The sequence below is a fragment of the Lissotriton vulgaris genome, chromosome 3_1 (assembly GCF_964263255.1).
Source record: "Lissotriton vulgaris chromosome 3_1, aLisVul1.2, whole genome shotgun sequence".
Taxonomy (NCBI): Eukaryota; Metazoa; Chordata; class Amphibia; order Caudata; family Salamandridae; genus Lissotriton; species Lissotriton vulgaris.
In genome coordinates, this window is record NC_141689.1 from 1567344431 (window position 1) to 1567359502 (window position 15072).

The 15072-nt window shown below is 43.9% G+C and overlaps 1 protein-coding gene and 1 pseudogene across 1 annotated transcript in view; one reads left to right on the plus strand and one right to left on the minus strand.

Moving 5' to 3' along the window:
• Positions 1 to 15072, minus strand: part of HSDL2 (hydroxysteroid dehydrogenase like 2) — a 206577-nt gene that overhangs the window by 162836 nt on the left and 28669 nt on the right. Inside the window, exons 3-4 of the mRNA XM_086962057.1 lie at positions 9144 to 9242; positions 2256 to 2370 (exon numbers count right to left, since the gene is read on the minus strand). Coding sequence (XP_086818183.1) covers positions 2256 to 2370; positions 9144 to 9242 — 214 coding nt within the window. The remainder of the gene's footprint in view (positions 1 to 2255; positions 2371 to 9143; positions 9243 to 15072) is intronic.
• LOC147728196 (U7 snRNA-associated Sm-like protein LSm10) lies at positions 3898 to 4261 on the plus strand (annotated as a pseudogene).

Here is a 15072-nt window from a genome sequence, read left to right on the forward strand (position 1 = left end):
GAATCATTACAGTGTGACGAGGGTAGACCCAGGGTGACATGCACACGAACCAAAGGAAGTGGTGCATACAGCGGTATAGAGAGGAGTCTACTTAGTGTTCTCCTCTTGGGATTTAAAGATCCAAGTATATAATTCCATATCATAACTTAGGGTCGCTTTCACAGACTGCGATATTCCTCCCAACACAAGGCAAAACTCTCTGCTGTACCCCAGAGTATTACGTCCTCCCTACATTGAAGTGGAGGTTTCCAAACAACGAGAGAGAGAGAGAGAGAGAGAGAGCGAGGTAACACGTTTATTAAACAGCTGGTGAGACAGAGAAAACCAGAAAAAACAAGTTAAAAAACTTTGGCTTAAATCATTGATGTCTAAAGCTTCAATGGATCCTGCGATTCAGCACACAAAAAACAAAAATGTTTTTTTTCTAAAGAATTAAAAGACCTGGTTGCACAAAAATGCAAAGCATTTTAAGTCTAAAGCTGCGGGAGAATGAGCAATGCATCACAGCAGTTAAAGACATTTGTCAGCAGCTAGGAGGTGTCTGTGAAGAGCATTAGTCAGATCGTTCACATGCCCATCATATCGGTTAGAACTGGTCAGTAGAATTATACCTCGCAAAGGACACCATCCATCAGGAGACAAGGCCTTGTTCTGCTTGCGCATGTTCTCCTTTTTACGTGAAGGAGTTTACTCAGAACGCAACAGAAAAAAAGGACCTGTGCCAAATCCAGCTCTGAAGCCTTCCAGATTATTACTAAAAGTCCTGCTATTTATTGTGTGTTGTTTGTTGGCATATCAAAGAGAGAAATCCGAGCTTTCAAGAGCAAAGCCCGAAGAATATGACATTTCATACTGCTAATGTTTCCCCCGGTGCACATGCTCTGCTTCCAAGTGCTTCCTGGTTTAAAATGGTGGGGAAAGTATGTCACATATTGTTACTGCACTACAGTGATCTCAGCCTGGCACATGCGTCCCTCACGTAAATAGTGAAAAGAGATTAAAACAGAGCAAGTCAGACGAGGTGAATGTGCAGAGATGTAACTCAAAGAAACCTGCACCAGAACTTCCATGCATCACACCTTCACATCTCTAAAGCGAAAAGATAAGTACAGGCCACAATGATGTGCGATCTTGCTTGTGTGGGCAGATGGAATGGAGTGGGTAGCATTTTTGTTGTTATATATACATAACTAAGGTGGCAAACATCATTTGGATTGGGAAATTTAAAACATATCACGTTAGTGGAGCAAAAGCATGTTTTACACAGCATAACAGCCTAGCTGCAATTAGTGGCTGCAGGGCCCTACAAAAAAGTAAATATTATAATAAAAGATGTCTACAAGCCTGCAAGTAGTTTGCTGAGGAGCGGGTGGGATGGGGGCAACATGGGAATGGAGCATAGGGGAAAAGCAGCACGCACTCAAGAGAGAAACACAGTGGACCGGTAAGAATGAAACAACAAGCGCGGCCACTAATTACAAACAGATGGCCCCTATGCGCCGCTGTTCGCTCCCGTACGGTGGATGCTGTGGCATGTACAAGTTTCTGAAAAGTGCAGCCGATTCCAAAAGGTAATCTCCTAGAGCAGCGCTTCCGTGCTGCACTAGGCTCTACCTAAAAATGACCCCACTGACAAACTCCAGCCTTGCTGACACCTCTGACCTCAGCCCAATCTGTGATGGACCTCAGAGTAATCTTTGACTCATATCTGGGACACATGCTGACAAACGTTATTAAGAAGAGATGCAATTTCCTATTGTTATTGCACCATTCAGCCACAGCTCAAAACAGAGAAAAGTTTGTAGCTCACTAGATCATTAAACAAGGCCAAACTGGGCTATGGAAATGCAGTCTACAGGGACCTACTCAAATACTCGAACTACTTATAACACATACAAAATAAAGCAGCAACAGCACTTAGTTAGGTATATCCTAGTGAGAGGCTATGCATATATATTTTAAATCCTCTCTGAATTCCAAAGTTATGTTCCGATTTTAAAGTTGTGTGGAAAGATTTTGATGCCCAGTGATTTTTAATATGGTTCAATTGGTAAAACAAAAATATACACGTAAAAATATAACAAAATCATTAAAGTAAGAATTCAGCTTCAAAGATATTTTTGCTTCTTAGGGCATTAAAATGTATTATCATCAGAAGCAAGGATGAGAAAGATATCTTCCCATTAGAGACAAAGCGTTGCTCCTCTTATCGAGTTACACAGTTTGGATTATCAGCATGCGCTCATCGTGCTTACGCTAAATAGGTTCCCCTCGTGTTGATGCCCATCATGAGGTCCACTTTCTTCATGGGTGTCTCCAAAGTGTTGGTCAAGCTGATGGCACTGGCATTATTCACCAAAACATCTATTCCTGAATGAAAGACAACACCATTCTGCGTTAAACAATCTCTCATGCATATGGCAGCAAAGAAATCGCATCATAACTGCACAACATGTTCACATCTTATAAATTAAACTTCACAAGCAAGTTACATAGACCAGAAGAAATATTGCCCACAAAGAGTAAAAAAGTGCCTTACTCAAACTATGGCACATAAGTAGGCTGTCCGGAATTCGGTTTAAACCGACTGTAACTGACAGTACACTACCGGAGGAAAATCAGCTGACTCGTTTGAAACCGAGTGTCACTGATTTTCCTAGTTGTTGGCCACTTGATGGCGCCAAAGCATTACAAGTATTGGCCTGCCTGTGGTCGCCTGGCACGGAGGTGTCAGGTGAAAACACTGCTTCACTGCTTCTGCACCCGGGGAGCCGAGGTGTGAATGGCCCAAAGGCGAGAGCAGCACCAGGTGGTAAGCAGAGACACTTTAGAAAGCGATCCGATGAAGGCAAAGCAGGAGCAGGTCTATCTAAATTGCAGAGATTCCACTTTGAAATTCGGATATTCCCTCTGAGGACGAGCAGCCTCACTAGAAGAAAGCAACCGGCGTTCCACAGCAGGAATGAGAGAGGATGTGTGGTGTAATTGCCAGAGCTTCATTCTTTGTAGCAGGAAATCAGGTTTGAATCTCGGCGCCACCTCAACATACTGTGATTCCTGGCAAATGAATTAACTTCGCCGTGCCTAAAAACCACAAAAATGTGTGTGGCCTTGTGCAATGTAACTGCTGGCACTCCAATACCTTTAGGTCGAGTCAGCGCTTCATAAACATTATCAGACACAAAACTCAGCACCTGTTAAATGACACATTTTCTGTGCAAAGTCAGCGTCAGCATCCAAGCGGAAAAGGACAACAAAATATTCCACAGCTATTTTGTTACCCTTTCACTTCTAGGTAAAACATTTAAAACAAATACTGAAAATGAAAAGTACATGCAATTTAAAAAAATGACATCTGGAATTTCTGCTCAGTCAGTTAATGTGACCAGTGCACATGACAGAATAATCAGACAGTCTCAGAATGTAATCCTGTGTTGCCCAGATTGGGAATAAATAATGACATGCATATATATCGTGCTACACCAGGCCCCCTGCTTGGCTCACGTGGGGGGGGGGGGGGGGCTGTTGTGGTCTGCCGTCTGTTTTATAGGACCGCACCCGAGTACTTCACAGGTCACAAGATGTTAATAAAGGAGTGGGCACTGGAGAAAGAGGTGGCACCCATGTTTCTTGTTTAAACGTGCTGTGTGTTTGCTATTATCTCCAAATTCGAGGTTCAATGACATACTCTGCCTATAAATAATAGTGGCGCGGGATACGGATTTGTTCTTTCTGAGTAGTTGGGATCTGGCAGTGTTAGTCAGATCGGCATATTTTTACGACCATGCTGCAAGCTCATTCCTTGGAGGAAGAAGAGAGACTGACGGGTGAGCGATCTTGAAACCCCACCAGGGCTGATACCGCCAGCTCAGGGCGAGTGAGCTTTGCTGCCCTACAATGGAAGTCACTCACTCCATCAAGGAACGGACTATTGCAGAGAACAGCCTGATAATACTGCTGCAAGGCATTCACAGGCTTGTTACCACTGTGGAGCTATGGGACGAGAGCACCGCAAAGGGAAGCGTCATCAATGTGGACGCCTTCATGAACATCCACCTCGCGGAGGTGACCTACACAGACCCGAAGGAACGTGTTTCCGAGCTGGATGACCTGTTTGTGAGAGGCCAGAACGTCCGCTATGTTCACATTTCCGATGAGGTGGACATTATTAAAACAATTGAGAAACAGCTGGAGACCATTTACAGGGTTCGCAGATTTGGCGAGAAGGGGGCAGAAGGAATTCCTTAGAAATAAGAATTAATGGTGTTGTGAATTCCTATTGAATCGAAATGTGTTTTTCCTTTTTTTGTTTTTTTAGGGATCTAAGTTATTCTTGTACACCACAATGAGAGAACCTCCTCCAAAAGCAATTTCTACACATTTCAATAAGTTGTGCTCCGTTTTTAATGGTTTACAGGCTACAGCTCAGACCACAACCAAAGGTGCATCTGAGCAGCCAGTTAACTGATGCACATGCGTAGGTGCTTAGGAGAAATGAAGACCAAACTCTAGGGTTCTGCAAGCACTGACAACGATTGCCTGATTTGTGCGAGGAAACAATGAACTTTGTTTACTGACCCTTCCTTCTTAATTCTACCTGCTACCGGCACTGCTGCTCAGGCTGGCAACTAGAGCCAAATTTCGGGGGGGGGGGGGGGGGGGGGGGGGCTTGAAAATATTTCGGGGGGGGGGGGGGGCTGATTCTTACACCACGGACAGAGTGGCTGTAAGAAACCTTATTTACAAGTAAATGGTCTTTGAAAGTCCTGTTAAGTGCTCGGGTGTGGTTGCAATTTGATGCTTGCCAGCCCGCGAAGCTGTGTCAGCTCCCCCCCCCCGCTGACACACACGTCGGGGGGGGGGGGGGGGGCCCGTCAGCCCAATGGGTGTTGCGCGCCTGCTGCTGCTATGCAGTAGTAAACGGGTAGTATATATGTTGCTGAAATCTAAAACGTCATGGCAAGTTATTTTTTTTCGCTATCATTAAAACGGCCTTATTTGTAAACTTTTCTTAAAATCTATTTCCCTTGGTCTTTTTAAGAGATTTTGATATGCATATATTTGTTTGAGGCACTCTATGTATGCAACACATTCCCCGCAGTTATGTAATCACAGCGTTTTTTTCCTCAGTGCAATTGATTTCTCTTCTCCCATTGACAGGCTGTCCGAGTCATAAAACCGTTTGCTTGTTTAAATTATGTGAACAGTACACTATAAATAGTCACATTCCTAGCTTGGTGGTTGAAACAATACCTGGGCTGTTCAGCTTGGTTACTATAAACCGCTATCTGACATCATCCTGCACTGTACATTCCGGGCATACACATTTACACAAACCCCCTGAAAAAATACAAATGTCTCACGAGCCACACTCTAACCCTGTGTAAACAGTGACCTGTGGGCAGGGGAGTGTGGCTTGTACTGTGGACAGAAAGTACAAGGCGAGGCGAGCACAGCCTTAGGCCAGTTATAGAGGACTAGGTTGTAGCGTCTTTCCTTTAAAACTAATGGGGAGATACCTCGCGGGGTCAGAGTTCAGAGCTTTACTATTGATACCAATTCACAGGAACAACGGGTGCATTCTTGAGCACCTCAGCAGGTTGAGCGCCGCTTCCAGAGAAACGTGGTGACAAAGAGGTATGTATTGCTGCAGGGCCAACCTAACTATTGCGTCGAGTAATGTTATTTATAAAGGGCAAGAAGACAATTCAGTGTGTTTTGTGCACACACATATAGTCCTTTTTGGTTAATATTGTTTTAGGAGAATGCATGTGAAAAGAAGCTTCTTTGGAGAAAATTGGTTTTACCTTTGACCGTTTTTAGGGTTTATGGTCTTGGATAACTGTTTTTTATTTGTGTAGTGGCTGTGCAGCTTTTCAGAGTCTGCGACGCAGCATTTCTGTGGGAATTACACTTCTATGCTGAACTGTAGAAAATACTAAGCAACTCCCACCCTCTTTTGGAGGGAATCCCCCTTCTTGGATTCATCTTCGCCATCCAAAACGAGCAAAATGACGCTCATCAATTTCATTGACCTCACCTGACCTGGTAATCTTCCGCACATTACATAAATTAGTCCATCCTCCATGATTTCAGTGTGCTCACCCTCTAAAACGGGTCTTTCGAGTCTTAGGGCAAAGAGGTGTGCGGAGATACACAAAATTGGTGAGGGTGTACAAATGGGCAGCAGGTGCCAAAGCTATTTCCACGAGAATTTTGAAAATCCAGCCGCTTTCATTGTATTGCTGTAGAATTAACAATTTATGAGAAATTACACACAGTTCAAAATCCTACAAACATCTACATGTTCTGCATGCATCTCTGCATAAACTGTAAACTAATATGGTAATACACTGCCTCTTCCTCCCCATCATACTGATGCCTTTTATTTTTGTTTTCGTTTTTAAAACATAAATAAAAGGCTTTGTCATTTACAATGCCAATAGCTTAAACTCGCATAAATGCGAGATCTATTGCATTGCAGATGCTTGTTAAATCTGAGCTGCAGAATCAAAGGACAATGGAAAGTATTTCATGACTTTATTAAGCTTCTGAAATGTAGAGCAGTATACAATTTCTAAAGAAAAATTTAAAAAACAATTATAAAGGCAAAGCGTTCCATAAACACTGGCAAAACACTGTTTCAGTTGTTTTTTATGGCGCGAAAATGAGTAAACACTGAAAAGCACTGTTTTTTTGAGGTATGGAAATCACTGGAAAACACTGAAAAAACACCACCAGAATTTACCAAAAATAGAAACTGAAAACAGGAAAGCCTACACATAAGCCTCGTGTTATCTGTTCCACCAAAGTTAAACCAATAGAAGTGCAAAAATACATGGAGGACATCTTCACCCATTAGTTTCATATATACTTCTTTAAATATCTGTGAGGTATGGCAATCACTATGTTGTAATATGTTACAGCATAATAGTGTTTGGAGGCCAGGGGTTACAAAGAGGGTCATGTGAACTCAATCCATGTTGTCTGGTACTCTTAACATTGATGCACCGGTCACCTCAAGAGACCAGGGAGGATACTGTTAAGAGGAGTTAAGTTTTTTAACAGTTGTAAAGAAATCTAGGAGGTTGAGGTCACTGCAGACGCTGAAGGGTGGGGTGATCATTCCATAATCATGGCAGAGAAGCACGTCTCTCCTCTTATTTTGCTCTTGGTCCAGAGGACCGCTAGGAAGTCAGAGAAGTGGGTGTTTTTGGGATGACAGCATGCGGTTGTCTAGTAGGTCTTCCAGGCTTTTACAGGTGAGAATAGGTTTTTAAGTTTAGACTTCACTAATTGGGAACCAGTGCATAGTTCAGAGGTATGGCATAACTGACTGTTGCCTTGGCAGCCGGAAAATGTGTGTGCGCCAATGGATACTGCGCTTACTGGTACCTTTAAGTTTTGCCTGTGGGTAGGCATGTATAGATAGAAAGTGTTTTTCATAGTGTAGGCGGGAGTTGGCTAAAGTAATTGTTGCTATTAGGTGTTGCCCAGCTGGAATGAGTATTTTAGAGAAGTTTAAACTGGTAGAAGGTATACTTGACTACCAACTTCATTTCAACATTTAAGCTCAGGTTAAGATACCATAAGACTCTGAAGTTCCTGACCTTGGATTTGAAGGCTACCTTATCATTAGCTAAAAAGGGTAGACAGTCAGTCCGATTAATGCAGAAGGTGGGGGTGGTCACAGGCCATGTTTTTTTGTTTTCTATCTGTTTATCTGTTAGCCTTGAGGCAATTTTGCTTCATGCAGTTTTCAACAACTATGAAGCCTTCTGTGACTACACGGAATTGGTCTTTTTTCCTCCTTTTCTGCTGACGTAGAAAGAAAAAATGTCCAGAGTTCTATATAGCCCGAACTCGACCCGAAGGTATCAGAGAGCTTTCCTTGAGCACCAGTTGCGTTACAGACGGACACATTCAGTTTGTTAGGCACGAGGAGATTAAGTGATTTCCCCAGAATCACAGGATGTTGAGCGGCCCTGCAGAGACTCGAACCAGGTTCCCCAGCTTCGAGGTCAACTGCTCTAGCCGTTAGACCATAATTGGGTGTAGTCCACAAACAACCTGAAGAAGATCCAGTGGCCTCAGAGAAGATTCAAGAGGGACTTCTACTGAACAGGCCTGTCGGTTGGAGGGGGGTACAGAATTCATGCATGTCTTTACAAGCCTTGCGTGGGGAACAGCAGGTAGCCTAAGTGGAATTTTTGGCTGCACTGCTCCAGCACTGTTCTCACCCACCCAAATGCTTGATCGATTACGTTTGCAACAGACGGTAGGGAGTGTACAAGTAGCAATAGGTTCTGATCTATGTCAAAGGTGAAAAAGAGATCAAGGAGAAATGTCACATTGAAAGTTCCTTTGTCTGCTACATTTTGTAGGTTGTCCCAGTAATGTTAGGGGCCAGTGTTGAGTTCTGAATTTAGACTGTTTTAGTCTAGGATACTGTTAGATTGCATGTGGTTCTATTTTTAGGCTGCATCTAGCAACACGATTTCCACAGCGAAGTAGGATGTAACACACATTATTGTTGACTCTTCCCCAAAATGAAGACCTCAAACTAAAGGTGGAGGGGGTGGTAAGACATTTTTCTGCTCCCATTGGATTTTTGAAACATGTGAACTTAAGAGAGCAGCTCACTACAAGACTGGGAAATGGATGAAGACCTGGGCAGTTGTCGACCTGGTTCTACAGCATACAGCACCATACTCTTAGATCTGTGGCAAAAAGCACGGATGATAATTCTACGCATATCAGATTGATGTCATGGCTCAGGTCTATTTTTGGTTCTAGGAAGAAAAGAACTGTGGGATCAGACACGTAAAGGAAACACGAGGGAAGATAAACATGAGAAGGCTGCTCATAAATTTTTATCCTTACTAGTTGCAGCAATGAACACCTGTTGTTCTGGAACGGTCTATTAAGTGGTGGTGATTAAACATGACAGAAAAATATGATAATTCATCTTCGCATAAAAGGCCTACAACCAAAATATAAAGCACTTAAAAACAGCAATTAAATAATTAAAAGGTACGATTCCTCTTGCTTGCTATGAATAAAATGTATGCAGAATAAGGAATATTAAACATAAAAGGCTCTCGATTGAAAGACATACCCATGGAATAAATAAACAACTTTACCTCCAAAAGTCTTCACAGCTTGGTCAACAGCATCTGTGACTTGTTGCTCATCTCTCACGTCGACAATGCAAGCTAAGGCTTTTCCTCCCGCTGCTATAACTTAACATTGCGAATAAAATCAAGGGAAACAAAAATAACATTATTCAAAGTTTGTTAAAAAGATTTTAAGAAGAAAAGGCAAACATACTAAAAGATAAAGAATATCATTCAGCAAGATCAACTTGAGAGACTGGCTAATAAAATTAATACTAGGCCCTCTCCAACACAATCAATTGATATTTCAGCCAGGGACAACAATATGTATCAAACAAACTAGAGTTCCAATGGTAGACCAGGTGAAACAGGGCTGTCGTTAAGAAAAACAAATTCACAATTCATTAACAAAGAAAGTACTTGTTAATATATTATTCCATTTACAAACTAGTCACCAACCATGCACATGTCTGTTACCACTTTGAGTTCCCACCAAACATGCAGTTAAAGACTGGTAGGTAAATAACAGAATGTTCCAGTCCCTCAATTGCGGAGTCAAAGAAGGAAAGGCAAGCAGTGAAAAGGCGTCTCAGGCATAGTATGGGGCAAGAGTTCAGACTCCAACAGTCAATCAAAAGACAGTAACAGATTGCCCTGCACAATGCTCATATTTTAGTTAAAAGAAAGTACTTTAATCACGCAGCGCCTACATCACCACTCAACCCGCAATGCCTACATCACCACTCAACCCGCAACGCCTACAGCACCACTCAATCCCCACCGCGTACAGCACCACTCAACCCGCAACGCCTACATCACCACTCAACCCTATACTCTACTTCTAGAATGCCAAATTGCAATCTGAGCCTCAAAGAGCCAATCGTGTTCTTTTGGAGGGGGGGGGGGGGCTTTCTTTGCACCCACAGTTGCCAGACTCCCTTAGGCGACCCTTGGCTATTGTAGTCCGGTCCTTGGGGGGCTCCCTGCTGTAGGGACGCCCATCCGTTCATTACACTGGAGCAGTGGGGGTTTAGTTTAAACTGTAAACGCTGAAAAAACGTGCCATATGAATGCACACGTGGCTCTGCTGAAGCACAGACCACGAGGCCAGCCTGTGCGGCAGGCGGACCAGGCCGACACAAAGGGAGTCGATCGCACCAATGAAATGCCATCAAGCCTTTGTAGAGGCCACAGCAGCCGGGCAATTGGCAGGAGTTTGGAGACCTAGAAAGAATCAACACGCCAGTATATGTCGGATAGGCATGTGAAGGCCCCTGGCGGGGGCCTGCCACCATGCACTTGACCATGCTGGACCCTGGTCCTACTAGTGTCCATGTGGTACAGACGAGCTGTGCTAAAGACAGGATATTAAAAAAGCGTTTGACTGTAGTCACAGCTCTGTGCACAGTTTCTTCGTTCCGGGCAGAAGGGTTTGAACAGTTTTCTAAAGCTTCGCATCCAAAGAGCCATTTCCCAGACATAACTTCTGACCGATCTTAGTACAACTATAGCTGCTGTGGCCCAAATGTACTATTTATTCCAACTCACGGCAAATACTAAACGCGTGCCACAAGGGAGCTAAATCCGGGCAGACGCGCCAAGGATGAACTGCAATCTCGAATAAGCAGCTCTGAACTCATCTGTGCCCGGATTTAGATCACTGAAAGGAACATTCCCTGCTGTGCCAGCCGCAAGAGGGCACGGGCTGCAGATGCTGGCAGAGGACGGTGGAGTACTCACAGCTTCGCCAGAGTCCGCTTCAGATCACTACATACAGCACACGTTTACTTCAGTACTACACTTAGTGAAGGTAGCATGCGACTTCAGGGCAGCCTGGGGTTTAATGCTTCAAGTAGAAACTTTTAGGGGAGCTGGATGAAATTTAGACACATACAAAGGAAACTGAATCCGACTTGGGAGGTCGAGCTGGCAAGGCTGTTTACACATCACTGGCACAGGAAAAGCCCGGCCGGGGTGGGTGGGGGTAGAGCTGCACTCCCCGTGCCCCCTGCGCCTCCGCTCTCCGTGCCTGAAAGAATGTGCTTATCTGCTTGTTAAATAAACAAGCAGATAAAAATACTCTTTTACGTCTGCCACAAAACAGGCTACATTGTCCGGAGGGGCAGCGCGAAAAGCGGACAGGGTGGCACCCAAAACCCCTCTTTTCCAATGGGAAGCCAGCATTTACCATGAATGCTGACGCTACCCAATGGAAAAGGGGGTGGAGCTGACAGTACACTTTTTAGAAACAATATCTCTGAGAGGCGTGGCAGCAGCTTCGCTGCTCTGCCCATGCCTCTGACTCAGATTCTCACAACAGAGTCCTATTACCAATACAATACATACACTGTACATACATGCACTTAACATGCAAAGAAAATGTCAGTGCAAGGATTTGGGACTCACATAAAAGTATACTGTACACAAGATACGGCTCAATAGACTGCACTCTTGCAGAGAAAAGATCTCGTCACAATAATGATCCACAAAAACGAAGGATCACGGGTTTGGTGGTAAATAAGACTGCCGAACCCATGGTAGCAGTCCGACCACCACCACACTGCGGGACCACCTGCAGTATTGAGAATGCGGCGGTTGGACCACCACAGGACTGCTGCGACTGCCAGGGATCCAGGATCACAATGCATTTGCACAGCTGTTAGAGGTAGAAATTTGTTGGTGGTGCAGCAGCAGCAGCATTGCCAAGCATATTTCGAATTGCCTCACCAACACCCTTTTCATGGCGGTGAGCACGCCATTAAATGGGTGGTGGTCTCACAGTGATGAAAAGGATGGTGGCAAGGAAAATAAAGGGACCTGCTGCCTCATGGCCTAGGGGTGAAAGTGGGGGGGCACATGTAATTCCCCCCTCGATTTGAATCCCCCAGTAGCTGCACAGTCTGGCATGTATGCCACAGTGTGCAGGGTGGTGTAGGGGGAGCTCTGAGAGCAGCCGTCTGCATGGTAGGCTCCTGTATGAGCCTACCAAACTGCTGTTGTCAGAGGACTGCAGGACCGCCTGCCAAACCAGCAATAAACTCCTGATCTGGAGGGCGGTCACACCATGGGTTTGGTGGTCCTACAGTGGACGGTGCGTTGCATTGTCCGCTGTAGGACTTCCCAGCTCGTAATCAGGCCCTCAGTACCTCCCAATACCACTTTAGCAGACTTACCCAGGGCATGGACAGTGGTACTATGCCAGCTGTAAGGACACACTTTGTGCTTCCCTCCAGGTCACAGACAGGAGTCTGGACCTTGCATCACCAGAGGCAAGCCTAAGCCTCTGTGAACATGCTAGATCAGCGTGCCAGGGCCAAACAAAAAGTAAGAAAACCAATTTCACATCTAGTTGGGATACTAGTGTCAATAGAACACACCTATTTACAATGCAGGAGACATTCCTGTAGTAACAGGCAAAGTTATTTCATAAACACAATATAGAGTAAGCAAGTTTTTAAAAGAAGCATAGAATACAGAAAATGCTCTTGATTAAAAATGTGTTGACTGATTATAAGGACTTCGATATAACAACTGGAACATGACATAGAAGTGGAATGAAGAAAATCTTGCTTTGCAGCCCTGTTCTTAGATAGAACAAGCATTTGTAATGCAATCGTTCTCGCCTTTGGGACCTTATGTGTATTTAGCTATGCAGCACATTAGCCTGGGTGCTGAAACATCTACTGTTCATTAACATGAAGGGAAAGTAAGCACCAAACTGCGTGACTCGACAGGTATGGGAACACATGGAGAGAAATATTTCCTTTCAGCTGGAAATTATATAGTCCAAAGCTCTGTTTTAATATAAAATCAGATCCTTCGGTGGTCATATCACCGAAAAAACAAGATCTGAAAAAAATATTGTCCTCGGGTGCTCGTGGAAGACAATTTCTATGGACTGCATTATAGAGAATGCTAAAGTGATTCTGTTATTTTAGTGACCCCTGCTGGTCGTTTTCTATCAAGACAGTTAAATAGAGGCAGTTGAACAAGCAGAAAGCAGTTCTGTTATTTTACTGACTTCTACTGGTCGTTTTCTATTCAGACAGTTAAATAGAGGCAGTTGAAAAGAAAACAAAAAAAGTCCCTAAGCAGAAGCAGACAAGTCCTAGGGCTGATTTTCAGAGCCCACAAAGTACATACACATATAATTATATACTAAAGTATATACAAGAGGTCTCGAATGCTCGACCTAAAAACACCAAAGCAACAGATACATTGCATGCAGCAAATTAAAAAAATATAATTTTCGAAGAGCAGCCAAACTTATGGAATCACGCAGTGAACTGATCAGAACTCTTTTGCAGTGTAGAGTAATCTGGAAATGATAACTGGTGCCCAGCACACAAACTTCACTGAGTATTTTCCTCCCACATGCAGACTTTTCAGGAAAAGGTGTCAGGATCCCTCGAAGACAATTTAATGAGGGCAAGACAGCGTCCTTCAAAGTGCCCCACCACAGCAAAGCTAGGACTGCACCATTTACCCCATAGAGATTTACTCCCCCCCCCCCCGCCTCCTTCAGGCTGTGGGGTCTTCTTTTTACCAAAGGCTCTGTTGTGGCCATAAGGTTAAAATATGCCTAGTATTAGTGTTTGTTTGAAAAGGCTCCAAACCTTACCAAAATCTTGCTGTTTAGTCACAGCCTTATGAGACCTGAAGTTTTGCAAGACTTGGGGGCTATCTTGGGTAAAACCTTGTCAACTCCATCCATTACTAAGGCCCAGACAGTGCTATTTAGGATAGAGGTAGCACGCCATGAAATCGGGTATCTTGCAGTATTTATAAGTTACTTTCGAGACAGAAAAGGATCGCTGGTGACCACACACATCTTTACATCTTCTCTCGAATTACTTTAGAAATCAAAGGACCTGTTAAAAGCTGATAATTCATATCTACGTGGGCTAAACAAGAGCCTTGGTACCAAAGCCTGTTTTAAAGACCTTGTGCTAAGATTACTGTAAGATAGTTACAGAGACAGACTGGGGCAGCAAACAATCCGATTTCAGAACACTGATAAAAAAAAAAACCTACACAGTGTTCATTGCTTTCCACTTTGAGGCAGTTTTGATTAAGTGTTTGAAGTAATGGGAAAAAAACGACTTATGTTGTCGCCACACTGGAGAAACTTCAGACCTCCATCCCAGCATTTTTCACTGAGCTGGAGTACTTCGCTGAGGCCTTAGGCTTCCAGGTCAGTGTCTCCAAATCACAGGCCCTTGGGGTCTCCCTTCTGTCTTCCACTAGGGAGGTCCTTACACAATCATCTCCAATTCAATGGGAGACAAAATCAATACTATACCTAGGGATAAGGCTTAAAATAACCGTGCTACCCAAAATGATATATACACCTTTCAAACCGCCTTGACGCCCATTGGGCTAAGTTGCGCATGAATAAATTCCACTTCATTCATTTATTCATTCAAACACTTCCTCTGGAGCCCTGAAGGCACAGCCTTGACCCACTGACACTACATCATCTCGGCCCGGAGGGGATTTAAATAAGAGAAGGGTTGGGAGGATCTAGGGTGGGACCCGGGGGAGGGGTGCGGGTGTTGGGGTTTTTGTTATGTGCCCTGCTGTTTATGCCCGTTCTACATGGCTTACTGGTTGATGCATAAATCGAAATTATCAAAAAAAAGATATAAACGAAAAAAAATGACTGTTGATCAAGTCACCTAGCCTCTCAAACGGACTTGGAAAATGACTCTTGCTGCAAGAGTTTTCAAACTGTGAAAGAACTCTGAGCCTGCCACAGAGACTACTACAGTTTCTTTCAGTCACTTTGTGAATCACTTACCATCACCTTTACTGATAACATTAATACCATCTTCAACTAAGATTCCATCTCCTGCTTTGTTGGAATCTATGATCGTCTCCTGAATAGATTCTCAAGTTGAACGGAGAGTTTCCATCCAGTCACACAGGAAGTCATTGTTTCTTTAGGGCACCTAAT